We start from the raw sequence: 21,912 nt of genomic DNA on the forward strand, positions 1-21,912 counted from the left end.
CAACGGTTACTTTCAAGCGCCAAAGCTCCTGCTCCGAGCCTCATACTTATGTGGAAAGGGACTGATGATGTCCGCGGCAGTCGATACGCACACGACAAACTGCCTTAGAATATTTAGAATTGATATATATGTACACACACAAAAGCCAATATAGGCTGCTCGACACTATCTCGCGCGTTTTTATAGCGACGTACGTCAGAACTGACTCGTCGTTCCACAACAACCATTTCCTGAGTGATCGCCAGATATATGCCGAATAACTTCCTGTCATTCAATAAGAGTGTCTCTCTTTCATGCAGCCTACCAATTCGCGCTGTTTCGGTTTAGACAAAACAATTTATCATTCGAGGCGCACTTGCCAAGTTTGCCTCCAACTAAAACTGCCTGCGATGCCTATAGTGCAGCTCTTATCTCACTCAACATACACAGCTCTATATACGTGCATCCGGTGCAATGCTTTCCGTTGTATCAGCAATTTCAATGTCATGGCCGATCATGTAAGCAAAAGTAGCTGTTTACTATTTACAATATCCAGAATTGATCAAACGTGAAGTTGTCACCGGCATTCTGAGTGGTTGGAAGGCATAATGTCTTGGAAAAATGGCCGCCAGAGGAGCAGCGTGAACTCGAGCGGCTTTAGAGACTAGGAAAACTGCCTTAAAATATTTAGACTTGAGGGGAAGCTTCGTTAACAAACTATAACACGGCAATCAGCACTCGTATACGACGACAGAAATTATTGAGACGTGGAAAATTCCCTTGAAATAAATCTGGTTTGCGAGACAAATGCTTGTATGTATTGAATCTCTTAAAAGATGAGGGGGGAAATATGCGCTCACCGAGAGGGCATCGTCAACACGAGACCACCCCAGGCACCTTACTGAGATGTAGAGAGCTTCGCGGCCGGAATGAAGTCTCCCCTCTTAGCCGGCTAAGGGTGGAAAAGGCGCTTTCCGATCGCTCAAGGTTGCGCGTACATTGTATAGCTCTAGCGTCTAGGAAAAAGCTTAAACAGGTGCGGGGGCGGCACGCATAGCGTGGGAAGCTAGCCGCCGGAATAGCTATCACAAGTACTGCTGCTGGCGAGGGCGAAATACCTTCGTGTAATTATAATAACCCTAATAGGACTTCTTTCAAAGAAAAAAAAGAGAAGAAAAAGAAAAGGGAAACGGCTCAGAAGGCTATACTACGAGAGCTATGACTGATACTTTTCTATATATATGTATTCATCTCATCTATGGGATCGCATGTGCGCGCTGTTAGTTTTAAAGCGCAACCGTGGTAGGGAAACGGAAGGCGATATAAGCATGCGTGTACCCAACCATCCGGTAATCCGCCCAAACCGCCCCGGTTTGCCGGAATAGCGGACACGCTGAAAGTTTCTATTAGCTGTTTTTGTCTGCTTGAGAACTGCACCACCAGGTGGCTGCACCATGCAGACTGCTCACGTTTACGCCTCCGCCACAACGCCCGAACGCCCCGTCCGCCTGCGTTTTACCGGAATGCCGGACAAGCTAAACATCTCTGTGCTCTGTTATGAAGCAATACGGTGATCCTGGTTCAAGTTCGTCCTTAAAAAAATAGAAGTCTTACAGACACAATACAACTGCATCAGCTGACCAGGTAGTTGGGGTCAAATGTATCGGAAGATTTGAAGTTGATGGAAGAGTATAGTTTCGGTGTGGAAAAGGTGGGAACATTAAAATCTGCGTGAAAAGCCTCATGTCAGGCACATGTAGGTTAGTGACAAAATCCAAGTAAACGTGCATGGTTAAGTTGATTTGTAAGTGTGTACAAAATGAATTCACGGCCGAAAGTATAATAGGTGTACATTTTGTTAATTTTCGGTGAGAAAATAATGTTTATATTGACTGTCCGCTGCGGCCACAGGCGCAGGCCCGTAAGTGCGGTTCAGTGCTTCGGGTGGCTGCAAGATCATATGTTGTTTTCTGGGGCGCTGTAAGGTAAAGGTATTCCAAACTTTTATGTTCCAATCCTGCAACAAGCTCTCCACGATTGGTCAAAAAATTTTCGGTCCACCCCCACTTCGCCTCTTTGTCACGCGACGTCACGAAAACCACGATATCTCACCATCTGATATGATGCGTACACATTTACTATGCATGAATAGAGCGAATAAAAGAAAATAGTTATTTCTAATTCGGCGCCTTTTCACTATTAGTTCTCTGCTATTCTTTGAAACTATTTGGGCGGCGCCCACTTCACCTGCCTGTCACGCAACGTCACAAAACTGCGAAAGCTCACCGCGTCAAAGCGGTCGCGTACGCGTTAAACATGCATTATATGCCGAACAAGAAGAAGACGAAGAAGAAGAAGAAGAAGAAGAAGAAGAAGAAGAAGAAGAAGAAGAAGAAAAGAAAAAGAAGAAGAAACTTTATTAAGAATAATGGTCCGGCAGTTTTTGTTGAGGTGGCCGAACAAAACCGATTTTTTTTTCTGAATAGCCGGAGACTACTGCGTTCCGAAAGGAATAGAAGATGGCTGCTCGCCGATCGCTCAGACACTGGCTATTGGTACCTGCCGGAGAGCTTGGATTTATTTGCGTATAATAAACTTTATTTCGTGGCAGTATAGTGTTATGGAACCCTTTCGACACGTATACGGCATCGCAATGCCAACTATTCTTTGCTGAGGGTCCGTTTTGGCGGCATTCTTAACCTTCCGTTGTATGTCACCCCGATTTTCGGCCAGCCACCACAAGCTAAGTAAGGAAATGCAGACAAATCGCAGACGCCGGCACCACCCTCTTCATCCGGTTATCTGTTTTCATTGCGCTGACTGGGGCGCACCGAAACTTTCTGCATTTGAGCATACTCCTCGCCTGTTGTCAGACAATTGGATTAGAAAAACCGCTCAATGTAGCCAATATTATTCGATTTGAAAGTAAACAAAAGTAACCTCCAATAAACGAAGAGTGCGTTTAATCGGGCTGTTCACACAACGCTGCAAGTCAGCGCCCAATGCTTGCGTCGGCGCTTACGTAAGTTTGACGGCAGGAGATCGGAATAAACACAGATAGGAATATATTTACGTTATAGAGCCGCTGATCTCACGTTGCTGGCAACTTGGAAACGTGGCTCGCAGGTACGAAATTTCTCAATTGCATCAACGGCTGCCTATTACATAGAACGAGTTGCTATTTCACTGCCACGGCGCTACATTGGTGCATGTACGACAGGCGCAGTGTGACTCAGGATTTGTGCGTGGTAATAATGCTTTTTGGGATGTTGAAATTTTCGCTGCTATGCCGATGGTCCTTGCCATTGAAACGCCCATGTGTCTCAGTAGAAAGTTAACACAGGCTCAATAGTTATCTGTGATAAGGGCACGAAATTGTGAAAGGTACCCCTAACTTTGAGGGAGACCATAGACTCGAACCTTGCTGGCAATTCAACTTTCTTTCTTCTTCAGCCAATTTCTTTGGCACACAGAGCGCATATATATATTTGATATACAGTGTGATTATTTTTAGAGAATTGTGGATTTTTTAAAAATCGTCTGTGGCAGATAGCATAATTCTTGTCCTTGAGCTGGATTATTGGAAGAGGCGGGCATTACTATCACGAGAAATCAAAACACACATTCGACTTATTAGCAACAGTCCACTATTCATCACTTGAAATAATTACTTGACGGCACACATTGCAATTTACGAATTGTAGTCAGTGAGTTTGCAAGACGTATCCAGTGGACTGGACTGGAAAACTTTATTATGGTCCTGCTGGACGCGCTTAGCGCCTAGCGGGCGTTTCACACGTAGGGACCAAAAGGAAATAACTGGCGGCCGCTCGAAATGAATTTTGCAGGATGACACCAGTTTCGAGATAATATTTCCCAATGTGTGGAATGTAATAAATGAGCGTTGCAGTTATGTTTTTGCTCTTCACTGTATAAAAAGGGTAAGTGCAACAACAATGCATTTTTTACGTTAAGTTGGGTGGCGCATATCTACAAACTGGCGTCATTCTGGAAATTAATTTCAAGTGGGTACGGCTTGCAAGCTCACCGGCTACAATTCGTAAATTGCAAAATGTGCCGTAAAGTACTTAACTGAAAATAAAATTAGTTAATCTTCGTTAATTAACTAAATATATATTTCCATTTCTCATGAAAGTAATGTCCGCTTCTTTCTATAATACAGCTCAAGGATTAGGAGTGTGTTAACTGCAACAGGCTATTTTGTAAAAATTCCGTAAAACTTATAAATTAGCGTCCTGTATTTTTTCTGACTGGTTGAGAAGCTGATGGAGCGGAATTATATCTTTCTAGTAGGGCCTCTGAAAACTGGAACTGCCTGCCAACGTATTCACTGTGCCGTAAACTCCGCCACAAGCGTTCTTGGCATGAGGCATTGCAAAAATGTTATGCTCTGCAGATAAACTGAATTTGTTTTCGTGGTAGCTCAAATTTCCCCAAATTTTCGTTGTTTTTGTATACTGTTTGTTGTTTATTGTTGTTGTATAGCGAAATATACAGCATGCAGTCCGAAATCGCTACAAGTGATTTCGCACAATGGCACCAGTATTTATTTTTCTTTTTGGAGCGATGGTATGCGACGAAGGAATCTAATTTCGCTTGCGTATTTACCCAGTGATAGGATTAAGGATCATTTTGCACGAAGAAGCTAGAATTCCCTGCAAAGCCCGATTGAAAAATCAACCTGTAGTCCTGGAGGTTCCTTGTCACCTCTCATAAGCACTTTGCTGGCTCCATGTTCCCGAAGTGATGCAACTTGAGCTCTTTCGGCATGTCTAAAAACTTATAGGAAAATTCGGCAGAATGTTTTCCATGCCCACGGCGCACAGCACTAATGAAATGCTGAACATAGAGGTGGTCATATAACCTTCAAAAACAAAAAAAGAGACATATACTGTATGGTTCATTCATAGATCAAGAAAAAAAAAATGTGCTTTAAAATTCTTGATGTTTGCCCGTCAGAGGTAGAAAATTGAGGTGCAGAATCACTAGCTTCTCCCCTCCGCCGTCTTCCTTCCATGATTTCCGTCCCACTAGGCAAATCTTCACTGGCGTCTTCTTGCCTCCAACCATGAATATTCAAAATTAGAACCTTATGTAAACGCACAAAGTCAAAAAGTGAACTCCCACTCTCTCTCCCCATCCGTGCTGTATGCGATACGTCACTAAGTAGTTGTCTGGTGGCACTGTCATTATAGGTCATCATCGCTGCTACTTTTGCTTGTACAGACCAACCTGTATGTCAATATATAAGTACAGTCGCTCTGCGCAAAAAGATATGACAGCGCGGCAGTATAGTCACACCAATTGCAATGTTTATGTTGCATGCCACTATGAGGTGCGACCGAAAGACGAAGCGCGGATCTCGCACGCTCCGTCGGCGATGAGATCTGCAGGGCAGAGCTCACCTCTACCGAAGCTGAGCAGAAGAAACCAGAGGCACTCGGGTCCGAAGCTCGAACCATGTGCGTCAAGGTCCAAGCGAGTGGTCCAGAAGCAATAAAGTGTAGACCCCCCCCCCCCTGGCCGTTTTGTTATACATTTTAGATATAGCAATATTCTTCTAAACGAACCAGTATTTCCTTTTCTCTCACACTTACTTCGTCGGCGACAGCGCGGGAAACGACGGAATTTCGTGTCGAATTAGTATTATCGAGAAGCCACCAGCGTAAGCACGCAAAGCCACGTACGAATTTGTCAATCGCGTGGCCACTACGTTTTTCCTTTGCCTCGGAGTAGCACGCAGTGCAGTGAAGCGGACTTATGGCTAGGCGCCTATAGACAAGGAGGACGCTAAACATACAAATTTTGCTCGCCTAAAGCAAGAAGTACTGCCAATAATTTTTCGGAGCTAATTCTATTTTGTGCACCCTTCCAAATGCATTCAACCATATATTTTTACCTATACATGCCTGAACACGAGGCATTTCGAAAATGTTTTGCTGTTTGCGCTTCTTCCACTTCGAAAATACTCATATATAGACTTCAATACGTTGTTGACAGAGTTACCGAAGCCACACTGCCATGCTGTGCTGTTGTATTGTGTCTAGATATCTTTTAATACTGTGTAAAAAGGTTCGAAGTCGGCTCCGAATCACCGTGTTGCTTTACCACAAAGCACATCGATGGGACAAAGTAGCGACCCCTAATGGAAGGTAATAATAAGGCGCAATTCCTCTTGGAGCAGCCAGAGTATTTGTAAGGTGCTCCATGTATATAGTGTTGTAACGTTGCGGGATTTCTTCTCTATCTAGATTTAGTCCAACACCGTACGTAATTCCATTCGAATCGCTGTAAGAGACAGGGAAAAATATTTCTTGCAAAAAGATTTGACAGGGACTAATGGCGCAGCAAAATGATTGACCACAATTTCTTGAAATGGCATCAGACAAGGGCGAGCGTAAAGTCTGGGTCGTCCGGCGTGGAATGATCGTATTTTGAGTTTGAAGTTGATCAGCGAGTTTCGCATTCAGTACTATAATGTCAAGACGGGAATCGGGAAGGTATTACAAGAAAGCAGGCTAGCCAGATGTAAATCCCAGCAGAACTCCCAGAAATTCATGCTGTTCCTCGCGAGCAAATGTTCAACTCTAGAACGCCAGGACGAAGATTCTGTAGAGGCAACTTCAAGTGTGTTGGAGATGCCGAGGCTCCAATAATGACTCAGAAACGAGGACAGGAATTAACGAGCCCCTTTAAAGGCCAACTACAACGAAATTTCACAAGGGCTATGTTGCCTATATATGCTTAGCATATACTATAAATGTTTTCATGGCAAATGCGCGGGGCTGATAATTGCCGAATTTTCTTATTAGCAGCCTTTAAAAAAGCACCTGATCCAACGACGCGTGCAGCGGTAGTGATGTGCCTATGGCACAAGTCCCAGAACCGTGCACGACTGCTGGTCTCTCAGTTGCGCGTAGGTTCCCAGGTTAATCGCTTACTCCAGATTCGCAAGTCGATGGGTGTCTCTCTTGATGTGCTTTCTCGCTGCGCAGGCGATTTGAACTTTTCAAAAAATTCCGACGCGTTGCGTGGCTGTCGGGTGCTCGAACACGTACTCCAACACGACCGATGGCCGTGAAATAGACAACGCTGTGTAGATGAATGCCGAACGTGTCTTCCCTGTTATAGCTTTCAGGGTGCAAGCGTGCGCCCCACCGCAGCAGGCAAGTGATCGCGGAACCTAACTTGGCGAAGCTGCGCAAGCGACGCTTTGCGAACACAGTCACTTACCCTAGCCAGATTTGTTTGTCAAGCGCTTTGTCGGGATGATTATGGGTACTATAAACCGCGATGGCGCACGAAAAGCGAAGGGGAGTTGTATTCAGGAGCGATATTCTTGTGCAATCATTTCCGGTAAGGAATCGTCTTCGAGACATTTAGTGCGGCTCTACATCGAACGCGTCGAAGTAGACGAACGAAAGCCTTTCCGAGTCAGCGTCAGAAATGCTGTCTGCAGGAACCGCATGCTGCATTTGTCGCGAAGGAGGACGCCACGCGACGATTATGTTGCAGATGCGGCGGCAAGTCGTGTAGGAATGCGATGCCGCCAGGGCGAAACGGGAGGAAGTTTACCACGGCCGGAGGCCGGCCTGTCTGGCACGTGACAGTACGCGCACTTTGCGCCTAACCATATTGCGCCTAGCGCCTAGCGCCTAGCGCCTAGCCATTGCATTTTTCACCCAACACCTCAACTGGCATGCAGGCCTGTAATCCAAGTGAAAGCTTTTAATAAAGTCAGGTATCTGGCGCTCTGTCTCTTGGAATGTTCTCTATGGAAACGACAGTGTTCGAACTCATTGTGGAAGTCGAAAGATATGTGCTATGTCTAAGTGTTAGCAGTGGAGAAACTTTTTGAAAACTTAGGTCTTCATGTGAACTAAAGCAAAAGGAAAAACGAAAGGATTATACGTACATCTTTGGCGTTCGGGAAAATCCTTTGTTTGAACAAATGGGGCGTTGCTTTTAGTTACATATACATTCTAAATCTCGTGTGTCTCTCTCTAATACAGCTTTTTTTTTTTTTGCTTTGTGCTGCATCTTGCATTTCTTCACGGAAATCAGCAATATATTTTGCTTCACTGTCTGCCATCCATTCTGAAGACAGGCTTTCATCTCCACTAGCTTATTTGCAGTTGTTTTTGTGGCACTTCGTCGACGTCAACAGCCGCATCTCTAATCCCGTCCGGATATATTGCATGCTGGCGAGGCCTCAGGGACTCAGGCCCTCATATCGTGCCCCTATGGAGCACTGCTGCACAACTAGGGCGGGCCGAACTTCGGCGGAGACAACGGCGGCGTCTCTTGCATGTGTTCTTGCTGGGCCGCAAGAGATGCGCAGAAACGACGCCTCTTCTGAGTGTTGGCGCGCGCGATGGTATACACATACGAGAAGGCAATACAGAACAACATCGTGTCTACATCTTGAAGAAAAACAGCACACGCAGTCCATAAGGGAAGCGCGAGGATGTATTCGCCTGAGACTTTCGGGTGGGTTTTGCTTCGTTCTGGCACCGACACAAGAACTGTTTTGCATTTCCGTCGCCCGATGAGATGCTCCAGTGCTCGCCCACTCTTACATATGCAAGGCGACGCTTTTGATGTTTGTGACGCCGCTGCCAGTTACAACGCTTTTCTTTTAATTTGTCTCTCTTCAGACCCCAGCAAGGGCAATTGTTGTTGCTGGGGATGCAGTTTCTATTTATTTTCCAACTTTATATATATTTATGGTAATGCGCTAGTGGTATATCTCCTTGTTTTCAAGCTGAGAGTTAGCAGACGTGAGGTCTTTTGAGGTCTAACTCGACGGGTAAGTTGCTGTTTGCGCAGCATGTCTCATATTGTCCCGACTATTTGAATGCAAATGCATCCTGCGGGTCTCTCAAAAGACCTTTCTCTGCTTTATGCCACCAAAACAAAGAAAATAACAAGATGCGATAGACATGAGGCATTTCAACCGGGATATCTTTCGCTACGCACATCAGGCGAGCTTGTGGGCGGGCTGTCATTGCATTTGTCTGTCTCTAAATAATACAAGGGCGGTGTTCTCGCAGCTGCCACTGAAGAAATGATTCGTAGAAAAAAATTATTTCAGACCTGTTACCAGAGTGAGGTCTTCATTGTACGTTGTTCTTGCGCACTCCTGCAGCACTGTCCCCGAATCCATGAGCCTACGAATGAAGCGATGCTGGTATTGGAGGTAAGCTCTCTTTCAGGTCAAGTTCAGTGATGCTGTTTTGATGGATACTGAAATATAAATGTTGTTCCAGACGTATCAGCGTCAAGAACATTCTTTGGGTCTTTCTTCATCAGATTTGTTACATATGTATTATAACTCAGGTAACCTCTTGTCATATTCCACCAGCGCCACTACATATCGTAAAGAAAAGGCGTACAGAAAGTCGAAAGCTTATAGGATGATTAAAATTCCGGGCATTTCATTTTAATAATAAATACAATATGAAACAAAGTAATTTCAGACCAGCCGTTTTTGGGGAAAGAGCCTCTGCTTCTGACCATTTATGCCGTCCAAATTATTTTATTGAATGTTGGTGGTCTTAGGCTAATGGTAAATAAAGAGCTGTGATGAAATAAAAAAGAGTTAATGATCCTTAACAAAACTTCCAAGAGCAGTGGCGACCAAATCCCTGGTGTTGGTCTGCAGATGAACATTATGTTAGGCTTTCCTATGCGGCTCGCAGCAACTGCATTTCAACTGGTGATAAATGCAATACCTTTCTCTGCGTCGGTACACTCACTGACATATCAACGAACCCCTCATGTCGAAAATAATCACGAGCCCACAGTGCACGTACTCTTTCATTGCTTCACTTTGTAATGTTAAACAGCATCAGTGAAAAAAAGAGTTTTATTTATAACATTAAAGAAGGCGGCTCATTTGACTACAAGAGTTCTTCATATTTTATTTTCCAGTGCCAGCAGAATAATTAGCCAAATCAGAACTACAAGCGCTCGTAAAAGTTAGCGGGTGGTAAGATTTTCAGAACGAAGTATCTGAATATACATCAGACGTACGGGCGGACAATTATTAAAGATAAGTATGGTACATCCTGTTTATACTCTAGAGATGCAGCGGATAATTAAGAGAAAGCTATGCACCCAATCTGTGTGGCTAGAATACGTGCACAGCAACTCGTCATACGTGCTTACCTTGCAGCCATTACATGTGCTAGATGAGAGAGAAGAACGAAGGGTATTTGGCAGGGAGGTTAACCAGAAAGAGTCCGGCTTGCTACCTTGCAAATAGATCGAAAACGGGAGAAAAACGAGCATATAAATGGGAATAGGCGCACAAAATTCAGGCGGCACATGTCAATATTACAGTCCGTCTCCAGCTCCTTCGGCCTGGAGGAAGCGAACTGACGCACTGGCTTTCTCTGGAGCACACGTACTACGTTGTGACTACTGCGCAAGTATTCTTTCCTCTGACAGTGGCCGATGGAGCAGTGTGCCTGACGTAGTACACAGCCAGTTCATGCATCTTCTTACTATACCGCGCGTACATGCACTGAAGACGCGATATTGTTTCTTCACCGCCGCGAGAAGTACAAGTAGGGCAGGCAGTCGTTTCACCAATGAACGAGCCTGACTTGGTAAATGAAGCACCAGTAATTTAGTAACTCCTTGACAGCCCAGACGTTGGTTAGTTTTCAAGTTAGGAGCCAGGGAATGCAGGTGACTGTTCGTGGAACTCGTTGAATTTCACAAATTCAGTGTACTACCGCGTACCATGCAGCGAAATGTAGCTGCCGCGTCTGTTCATGCGAGTCGAATTAAAACGTACCTCCCCCATCACGTTCATAATATGATTGGCGAGTGGGATTTTTCGCACTGGCACCGCAGTGTAGCGGAAGCCGCTAAACTAGCTACTAACTGAAATTTGTGTTTCACGTGCCGAAACCTCGATATGGTTATACGACACGCCATAGAGGGGGACTCCGGATTAATTTTGACCATCTTGGGTTCTTTGACCATCTGGGGGGAGGCGGGTACCCCATGCGGGGCACCCGCCTCCCCCCCCTCCCCCCCCCCCCGGGGGGCGTTTTTGCATTTCGCCTCTAATAAAATGCAGCCACCGCGGCAGTACTTTGATCACGCTCTCTCGGCTGTAGCAGCACAATGCCATAGCCACTACGCCACCACAGCGGGTACAATAAACCACGGATTCAGCCCAAACAAGGAGGATAATTGCTAAACGTAGCTCACTTCGATGCTAAAGGGACACTAAAGGCGAATGCTAGCTAGGCCAAGCTAAAGTGATAGATTAGTTCTCGAGAATCTTTAAGGCATCAATATTATTGGGAACGGAGCTTTGTAATTGAGATATCTGGGCACATGAAGGGCACGGTTAGACTCCACCGGGACATTCAAGTACTTGGCTGACGAGGAAGGCACTCGTCATTTAAATTCTATCACTAGTAGTCCACCATTGGTTATAAAAAAAACATCATTGCATAGCATTATAAGATGAAAGGAAATGGTACTTGTCAAATTCTATTTAATTCTTAGAAAAAATAACTAGTTGGACATTACCGTTGACAACGGCGCTGGTGGTCGAAAGGGTCGCACACCCCTAAAATATAGCACGTTTTTCCTGATGATAGTATGTTGTATAAAAATATGCACCAATAATAACTGTTGCAAAACTGAGAATGATCTCGACATGATACAAATAATGTCTAAATGGAGAATGACATTTATTTAAATAAACAGTGCGTGTGAGGTTTTTAAGCGAAACAATCGACAAGCTCTCCTTCTGACAGCCTAAATGGCGCTTCCACCGAAGGAGGCTTCAGAATCCAAGTATTTAGGTGTGCATTATACTGCGTCTTTATTGTCATCGACGCTTAGACTATGGTGTTGCTAAAGAGTGTAAATCTGAAGGTACCGTACATACTCCTGTAACGGCCTCAGGTTTCTTTCCCGGGATTTGGGCTGAAAATCAGGCGTGTGGTCATTACACGGAGAAATAGACATAAATTTGTTTTTCGTAAATATTTTCGTTGGTATTTGCTATTATTTAACTATATTACTGGTTTTTTCTGGCTCCAGCTATCCTTGGCTATTTCCGTGGCGCGTAACCAGCCGGCTAGAATAAATGGCGATGCCCCACAGACCAGCGATGGCAGCGTCTCGGAGGCAGCCACTAAATCTCTGAGGCTGTGATTTTGCTACCTAGAGGCGCCGAAAAATCGGCCCGGTTGGCTTGTTGTGCCACAAAGAAATAAAGAAAAGCTTCGTAATTCGCTTACCACACAACAGATAACACTGTCAACCTTCCCAAATATCAAGGGTGCGTCTTATGCACGGGTAAATTTAAAATGTACTTTTTCGGGGATATCTTTTTGCGAAGTTTCGGTTGCGGCGTTTACACGGACGCGGTCATTACACGAGTACATACGGCATTTACGTCGAAGTAACCACTGTTCTGTGAGTTCAACGGAGCTTTCATATAAATTAAACGCAAGAACGATGATAAATTAAGCTTGTACTATGCGGGACTCTCCAACTGCCATCGAAAAAGATAAACAAGAAAAATAAATAGAATAATTGAGAAGCTGTTATGTCAAAGACTATTGTTTAAGTGCAAAGAACTCCAGGGCAGTGTTGGGTTGGCGGTCACTGGAGAACCGCCATGCTTCATACAAAATTATTGCATGAAATATAATTGGCACATTGGTATTTCGCGTGAATCTCATTATTTTGTGCCTCATTATGTTCTTTCATGCGTAGACCATTGTAAAATGATAAGGGAATATATGTGTAGGAATGCCGCCTTCTGTATAATTTTCTTATCGAGAAGAATTCCTCAGTGGAACAGTTTGCCGTCGACCACTGTAGCCATTAAATGCCCGAAAACGATTTTCTTTTTTTGAACATCCAAGCAACCAACCTAGTGGCACCAAAATGCTATGGCGGCTCTTGGTCTATATCCTTTTATCTTGGTGAACACTTGTGATGGTTGTTCTTCGCCCTACACAAATAAGCGACAATTCTTTAATCTTTTCCCATTCGGGGTTTTTACGCATGCATTCTGGAACTTTGAATTCATGCACCCTGACATTCTCTGTTGGTTTTCTTGCTTCATAATATAAACCCTGGATAATATAAGCGCACTTAATTTTTTTTCTTTTCTGACGAACTGCTTGCATTTAATTTCCTTTCATCTTATGCTACATTTCTGTGCGTGATATGGATTCCGTTGAGCAGACTCGATACAGCTGCTACTACGTCTTCTGATTTTGTATCCCCCCCTACCCACCTCCGTTTATAGCGTGTAGGCGCTCAAGGTAACGATATAAATAAATAAAATAAATGATCCTGTGGCTGCAACAGTCTATGGGCCTTTTTCAATAGTGGGTACACAAACACGTTACGACATGCCGCAAACTTCAGCAGCGCTCTTTAGCAGCGGAGCGCTGATATAATGCGTACGTGGAGGCTGCACAAGCGAAGGACGATGATGATGTGTGGTGTTTTATGGCGCAAGGGCGAGGTATGGCCAAAGAGCGCCATGACAAAGGTAATGTTAACGGTGCATTGTGAATGGTGTAGACAATGAATTGTCTGGCTGTAAAAAGGCCTAAAATCGGTCGCTGTGGATGGCGTAAAATATATAGTTGTTAAAATAATCGCACTGACTAAGTAGTGGTGTGGGCTATGGTAATGTGATTTCATTAAAAGCACGATGCTATAGACCATAACAGTGACACTTTAGCTTCAAGAAAGACTTTGGATACAGGGGCTGTTATACGTGCGCTAAAAATTCCCTGGCCAAATGATTTCCAGAGTGTCTGTTTCAGCTAAAAATTCTAAGACTAGTTTCGGATTAAAAAGCGGTTCATTGCTAAGGAAAAATTTGGGGTGAAGAGGAATATTTTCGCTATCAGAAGAAATGAAATACCTTTTCCTCTGTGCTTCTATTGCAGGGCATTGAATAAGAACGTGCAGGACTGTGAGATTTTGGCCGCACTTACTACAAGTCGGAGGATACCCCCCAGTCAAGAGGTAAGAGTGAGTGTCGTAAGTGTGTCCTATTCTTAATCGGCAAAGGAGCACTTCGTGATATCGTGATGTTCTCTCCGATACCCAATATCCTAATTTGGGTTTTATCAAGTGCAGTTTGTTTGATATCTGAGCATTCCACTGTTGCTGCCAGTGGGTTTTCAGCTTGTGACGCAAGTGTGCTTTCAGATCTGTGCCTGGGATGGGTATGTTTATGTCCGTGTCACTAAAAGCTACTGAAGTAGCTTTCTCGTCAGCAGCTTCGTTGCGCTTTATGCCACAGTGGCCAGGTACCCAGCATAGGATGATCGTTTGCTTAGCACTATAAGCTGAGCATAGCAATGTATACAGTTCATTAAAGACGGTGTTTTTATGTTTACGTATATTTATAAGGGCTCGCACTACACTCAATGAGTCTGTGAATACTATAGCCCTGGTAAGATTCGTTTGCCTGATGTGCTTCACTGCAGAGAGTATTGCATATGCTTCCGCTGTAAAGATACATGTATGTGGGTTCAATGTGCCGGATATTAAGAATGCTGGTCCTAGTGCTGCGTAAGCAACACCAGAAGAAGACTTAGAGGCATCTGTGTAGAATTCAGCACAAGAATATTTCTCCTGAAGCTCAAGAAAATGTGACCGTATGTGTGCCTCAGGTGCTCGTTTTGATATTTCTGCAAACGAGACGTCACATTTGATTGACTGCCAATCCCACGGCGGTGGAGGCCGCGTAGTTGTCATTATAACATTCTCTAAAATCGGCGCACCTGTTTCTTCGGACAATGCTTCCAACCGAAGGGACAGAGGGGGTCTAGTGCCTAGGCGGTTACGGGAAAGCCTAGCCGTAGACAGGTCGTAAATAACTGAATGGCATGGATGATGGAAATCTGATTTCACTTTGAGGGCGTATGAGAGACTTAAATATGTTCTTTGAAGATGTAGGGACCATACGTTAGATTCAGCGTACAGGCTTTCTACGGGGCTAGTCCTGAACGCACCAGGACTAGCGAGACGGATACCCAAGTGGTGGACGGAATTGAGCACCTTCAAAGCACTAGGCGTGGAAGAGTTATACACAATGGCTCCATAGTCAAGGCGTGACCGTATAAGACTTTTGTACAAGCTCAAAAGGCATCTTCTGTCACTTCCCCAAGATGTGCGGGACAAGAACTTCAGTAGATTCATTGCGTTCACGCATTTCATTTTAGAATATTTTAAGTGTGGGATAAAAGTTAGTTTTGAGTCTAAAATGTGGCCTAGAAATTTATGTTCATGACTAACAGATAGCCGTTCTCCATTAAGTACAATAACAGGCTCCGGTATTAAACCTCTATTATTGGAAAAAAGAATGCATGTACTTTTTCAAGGGTTTAGTTTAAAGCCGTTCTCGTCTGCCCACTTAGACAACTTATTCAGGCCAAGCTGCACTTGTCGCTCGCTGATGCTAAGATTACATGACTTGTAAGCTATTTGGATATAATCTACGTATACGGAATAAAACACTGTACGTGGTATGATAGTATCGAGTAAATTCATTTTTACAAGGAGGAAAGTACAGCTCAGCACTCCACCTTGTGGCACACCAGTCTCCTAAGTAAATAGACGAGACAGGACTTTACTAAACCGAACATGAAATGTGCGGTTGCACAGATAACTTTGAATCACGTTTATCAAGTTGCCTCGGACGCCCATTCCAGCTAGATCACGAAGGATTCCGAAACGCCAAGTAGTATTATATGCTTTCTCCATGTCTAAAAATACTGATAAGAAAAACTGTTTGTGCGCAAAGGCATCCCGGATGTTTGTCTCGATGCGGACGAGTTATCTGTTGTGGATCTATGTTCCATGAAGCCGCACTGCAAGGGATCTAGTATCTTGTTGCTTTCAAGAAAATGCACCAGGCGCCGCTTAATAATTTTCTCAAAAAGCTTACATAGGCAGCTTGTTAGAGCTATAGCCCTATAGCTGCTAGCCAAAGACGGGTCCTTGCCCTCTTTCAGAATAAGGATTATGACTGCTTGCTTCTAGGCTGACGGGATCTTGTAGCTGGCAGAGAATATGGCGTTAAAAAGAGAGAGGAGTGTTTTGTGTGCTTCGGGGTGTAGGTGTTCAATAATCTCATAGACTATTCGATCGGTTCCAGGGGCCGATTTATTACAACTATGTAGTGCAGCCTGAAATTCCGCCATATTAAAAGGATGGTTGTAGCATTCATTGCTCTTGCCTTTTCGACCCAGAGGCAGTCGCTCAGCTTGTGGCTGGTATCTAAGGAATGAATAGGAGTAATGCAGTGAGCTAGAAATGTTTTCAAAATGTGCCCTTAGAGAGTCAGCTTGGTCCTTAAGAGTATTTCCTTGCGTGTTTACTAATGGTAGAGGATGAGTTTGCCGACCTTTGATATTATTTATTCTGTTCCAGGCTTTTCGTTCGTCAGTATAAGAGTTAATGCTACAAATATATATTTGCCAGCTTTCTCTTTTGGCTTTCCCTCGGACTTTATTTTCTTGAAAATGATCAAATTATCTGTAGTTAGAGAGTCTCGAAGGTTGCTGCAAGCATTATTTTGATTTCTACGCGCTTTCTCGCAGTCGTCATTCCACCATGGAACACGTCGCTTACAGGGCGATCCATTTGCTATGGGGATACACATTGATGCCGCATCAACTATAAACGCCGTGAAAGATGCCATTGCATCTTCGATAGAAAGATTACAGATGTCATTCCAAGGAAAATGTGTCAGCTTCCTGTATCGTGCCCAATCGGCACAATCGACTTTCCACCGGGAGCCATGTGGAGAGCACTCATCACCTTTTGTTAGTTTTATGACAATGGAGAAATGGTCGCTTCCCGTACGCATTCTTAATCACCTTCCACTCCAGATGCGGCAAGAGTGGACTCGATGCGGTGCTTAAGTCGATAGATGAAAATGTTTTGTTTGCGACACTGTAAAATGTAGGATCTTTTCCATTTAGCAAGCAAGCATCAGTAGTGACGAGGAAGCTTTCAACTAAGCGTCCTCTGGCATCACAACGACGGCTTCCCCAAAGGGTGTTGTGCGCATTAAAATATCCAACGACAACGTAAGCTTCGGGCAGTTCATGGATAAAGGTGTGAAATTCTGTTTTTGAAAGTTGGTAGTTCGGGGGGATATATACAGAGGTAATTATGATCAGCTTATTAAGCAGTACCGCACGGACTGTAACTGCCTCAAGAGTTGTTTTAAGCTGTAGTTGCCGGCAAGGATTAAGATGCGTTTCTTGGACACACAACACCTCTGGATTGTACTTATTTAAGAGTTATTTAATGTCGTCTAGGTTGTGGAGTAAACCCCTGGCATTACATTGTATTATCTGTGTATCCATAATGTATGTGTTTTGTGTTGTGTGTCTAAGAAATATAGATTAGATTAGCTCACGAGGCCTTTCCAGGCCCCTTGATACGTGCTCTCTCTTTCTTCCCGGCGCGCTCGAGGGAGCTGCCCCGTTCCTTGGGCGTCTGAGACGCCGGATTTGTGTTCCTATCCATCACCTCGTCTGAGGCGGTGGACAGTGCCTGCGCAGCGGGCACGTTCGCAGGGATGGTGGGCCTACCTACACGCGCAGTGGCCTTGGGTCCAACAGGCCCGAGGGTCTGCTGGTCCTCCTTTGCGGGAGCTGGTACAGCGCTGGTTGTTCCAGGCGGGGGGGGGGGGGAGGCTGATGGCGTGACCGCCGTCACACTCCGTGTGACTTGGGCGGCTGCCGAAGGATGTAGCACTGCCCCCCGTCGCGCCACATCGGTGTAGGATTAACTAGATTGATTGATGGAGAAGCGTTCGCGCACCTCTTGGAAGGAAAGGTTCAGTTTTACTTTGATTTCGATCATTTGTTTTTCTTTTTTCCAGGATGGGCAAGAACGAGAGTACGCGGGGTGATCCCCTTCAAAGTTGGCGCAAAGGGTGGTGGGATTGGAAGTGTCGCACGAATGCTCGTTTGATGCACATTTTGCTCAAGTAGTGCGCCCTCGGCAGCTTTGCGAACCGTGCCCGAACCGCTGACACTTGAAGCATCGGCGTGATTAGGAATGTATGGCCTTGCACAGAGTTTACAGTATCCTGTTTCTATCGAGTCTGGTAAGTTGCTAGTTCCAAAGGGGACGATTATATGCCTAGTTGGTATTTCTTTGTCATCTCGCGTTATTTTTATCCTTTGTACCTTGACGACGCTCTGCTCTTGCCATCTTTCTAGTAATTCACTTTCGGTAAGTTCAAAAAGGTCATCTTCCGAGATGACACCGCGCGCTGTGTTCATCGACCTGTGTGGTCCTACAGAAACGGGAATGTCAACAAACGCTACACGTTTTGAGAGTTTGTCATGTTGTGGCTTGTCGCGAACTTCGAGTAGAAGATCGCCACTTCCCATCTTGGTTACTTTGTAACCTGGGCCTATTGCTTCAGTGATAGATTTGGCTACAACAACTGGTGATATCATTCCGACTTTCTTCGTTTCGTGCTGACTGTGGACAACGTGGTATTTAGGAAAGGACACTTTCACGAGAAAGAATAAGCACTGTTAGCGATACAAAGTATTAAACGACTACACGAACTCGCGTTCATAGCTTTCTCGACCATATAAATTACAGTACAGATGCGTTTACTAATTAAGTTAGCAAGCATGGCGTATATAACGCGCGCATGCAAACATGAAAACCTATCGCTCGATAACCGCGAACACTCCCAGTCACAACGCTGGCGTGATGACGATCACTAATAGGGGGGAGCGAACGCTTCTGCTGCTTCTCGCTTCAAGGTGTCTCCGAAACTTCAAATTACGTGATACTATACTTCGTTTCATACAGAGTAGTCAACGCTGCGGAGGCTAGAGACACTTCTTGCTGTGGTTTCGTTCGCGCTTGGATATAGTTCGGTACCTTTTGACCGTAATTCTGCGCAACTATTTTTTGTATAGACTCAGTATTGAATGAAACAAGTTTTAGTCCTTGGAAACAAACACACTGTGGTATACGGCTCGTAATGGGTTGCTCAAGATCACTGTTATACTTTATTTTGTTCTTTTTGGGGTTTTTTTTATTTGCAAGCCGTAGTGAGGAGCTTCACATGCCTGCTCGCGCGAGCGAACGCTGTCGACGCTCAGAGAAGCACGGACGGAACGCGCGGAGCGATAGCTTTTCTTGACCGAACTTCTTGGGTAGCTTCCAAAGCGCTGACTCCTATGTATGGAGCGGAGTATATATAGTATGCACCTACGTCATTCAAGGATACTCCACGACTTCTGGTTTGCGGCGGCGCCATGTTGGCGAACCTATAGGCCTATGCGCGCGCCTGTTCATAAGGTTCCCCAAGATGGCGGAATGTAGCGGAAGCAGACGACAGCAGTGGAGGTGACATCACGTCTGTGCATCCGCGAAGACACTGACCATGCAGCCACTGCCATCTCGGCTCGCCTAGCGTTTTTCCCCGCCGGAGGTTTTTCTCCAAAGCTGCACGCTTGGTCGCGGTAACACGCGCTGACGTCGCCCCTTCCCGCCTCGCACACACCTTAGCACCAGAACTGCTTGTTGACCTAGTTGGCGCTTGCTGAAATACATGTCTTTTGCCGCAAGTTAAAACACACACAAAAGGAAGACACACAGAAGACAACACGGGCGGCCCGTGTTGTCTTCTATGTGTCTTCCTTTTGTGTGGGTTTCAACTTGCAGCAAAAAATTCCTTAGCACGTACCCTTCAACATTTGGTGCGCGTAAAGCCATGAACCTTTTAGGCTCACCCTTGTCCGCTTTCCTTCGCACGCACGGCATATGGTGTGCAGGGCGTGATATGGTCCTATGCCATGTAGGTTTTCTACAGCACCTCGCGGAGACGCCGTCACCAGAATTTCTCCGGGAGTGTCCATATAAATACTATCGCCATAAAAATATTTTTCGGACTAATTGCATGTGCGGATGCTGAGGTAGACGCTAAATACTTACATCACAGAAATTGTGCAGATATGAAATAGCATGTAAGAGTAAACAGGTACTTGAGTGGACCAACTAGGTAAAAAATTATTTTTTTATTTGTGCACTAAAACATCCTGCTAGCAAAGAGCTCTTGAACGCCGTCGAAAGGGTTCTTCCATCTTGAAGCCAGCTGAACCTTGAATATTCACCTGGTACGCTATGATATACTACGCACATTACTTGCCGCGCATGACAATATAGCTCCTTCCCGTAAGACAGAAAGCTGGGTTAATTGAAATGAAAGCATAATATAGATAGATCATGGCGAGAAATGAAGACAACAAAATGATCCAGCAGAAGCCATCTCACGATGAATGTCAGCGTTAGCACCATTCGCATTGAAGCAGCGTAGGGTCATGCCGGATTGCCTACGCCGACACATATATGCCGTGGGGCTTCTCTTTCGCTGTTCTTAATGCATAAACTGCGCCATCTAGCGGGACCACCGTAAAACCTGCGCATGTCACGGGCTCGTTTTCGCGAAAGTTGGAGAACTCTAAAGGATCTTTTTTGTCATTGTTGAGCGGCACACAACCAATGGCACATACCCAGTTATCGAAGCTGGCGTCAAAGAGGGTCATTGAAGAGTGCCCGAAACTTGCTAGCACGTACCAATGGTCCAAGTTTGTAGCAAAGACGTTTACTGAAGAAACGTAAAGGCCTAGTAGCTGTTTGTACAGACCGAGCGGAGATAGGCCGTCTGTCTGTGTCCAAGATAGATACCACCAAAAAGAGCGGAGTTGTGTAAGGTACAAGAAGAGGAAATATTTTAGTGGAGAAGGAGAAGTTATAATAAACAAGGATGTTTTGAGAGAGTATGACTACCTTGGCATACTGACTTATTAGTTGTACAACAAATCTGGCGCAGTCGAGGACAGGGTCCTCTGTGTTGTGCAACTCGTACGCTTCATTTTACCGTGGACCATGTGCTTGAACGTCATCAAAACCTGCCCGGATGGCGACAGGCCTGCGAGCGTGGCAAGCTAATGGCACGTAGGACGGTTCACTGTTACCGGTGAGCACTGATCTTTTGTTCAGAACACTAATGGACACGACCTTTCGCTACCGGTGGTACAAAGCAACCATGGACGACCAGCATGAGTGGAATAATCCGAGGACACGTAAGCGCTTATGAGTTGTAAATGCGAAATCATTAAGGTACAAGTGAACGCCGGTAAGCGTTCATTCGAGTTAGGAACAACTCGCGGTCGAGCGAGTGCGTTGAGATGCTCGGCCCGTTTTGATTTGGCCTTACCGACGCGCAGTTAGAATCCAGGTGAGAGCTTGCGCGGACAAGGAACATGCGGATAACGAAGGATTCCGAGAGTGAGAGCGAGGCTGACGTTGCGTCGCGGCTGTGCCATCTCCCTTCAGGCAACACATTGGCGCGCTATTGCGGAAGCAGGTGCTCTCTTTGTCCCGCTTTGCTGCATCTAGGCGTGCTCGTGCCGTGGGGTCGCAGCCAATAAAAATTTACCTGCTGTTTCTCTGCTACAGGCAAAACACGCTGGATTTTTCGCTCAGTGAGCAATTTGACCCTTTAGCATAAAAAAATGCTGAAACTCTGAGCCTGCGAGATATAACTTTCATGATGAAACTCGAGCAGGGAACCAACGAGCCAACATAAATAATAGAGCAACAACAACAATAAACCAACAACAAATACTAGAGCTTGTGACGAAAGACGTCCTTCAGCATTCTTGGAGGTCTTCGCTAGAAATAATGAAACTGGATTTTTATGACATTTTCTACTGAGTTTCTACGAGTGCGCGTGTGATCAAAATGGTTGGCAACAAGGCGACATGGTTATGAATAGGCCCTTGTACCTCCGCGGCATAGCGAAAACCTGCCGCGACTTGAGAATCACCGAGAAGAGGCAGTTTCGGACGT

The 21,912-nt window shown here is 45.1% G+C and overlaps 1 protein-coding gene across 3 annotated transcripts in view; it reads left to right on the forward strand.

Annotated features, from left to right (window-relative positions):
* Window positions 1-9,114: 9,114 nt before the first annotated feature.
* Window positions 9,115-21,912, forward strand: part of LOC142577878 (uncharacterized) — a 51,987-nt gene continuing 39,189 nt past the window's right edge. For all 3 annotated transcript variants that reach the window (XM_075687311.1, XM_075687310.1, XM_075687312.1), the window contains exons 1-3: window positions 9,115-9,199; window positions 13,950-14,028; window positions 17,909-18,136. In XM_075687311.1, the coding sequence (XP_075543426.1) occupies window positions 18,088-18,136 (49 nt within the window). In that variant the 5' untranslated portion in view covers window positions 9,115-9,199; window positions 13,950-14,028; window positions 17,909-18,087. The remainder of the gene's footprint in view (window positions 9,200-13,949; window positions 14,029-17,908; window positions 18,137-21,912) is intronic.

Source organism: Dermacentor variabilis, chromosome 4, assembly GCF_050947875.1.
Source record: "Dermacentor variabilis isolate Ectoservices chromosome 4, ASM5094787v1, whole genome shotgun sequence".
NCBI lineage: Eukaryota > Metazoa > Arthropoda > Arachnida > Ixodida > Ixodidae > Dermacentor > Dermacentor variabilis.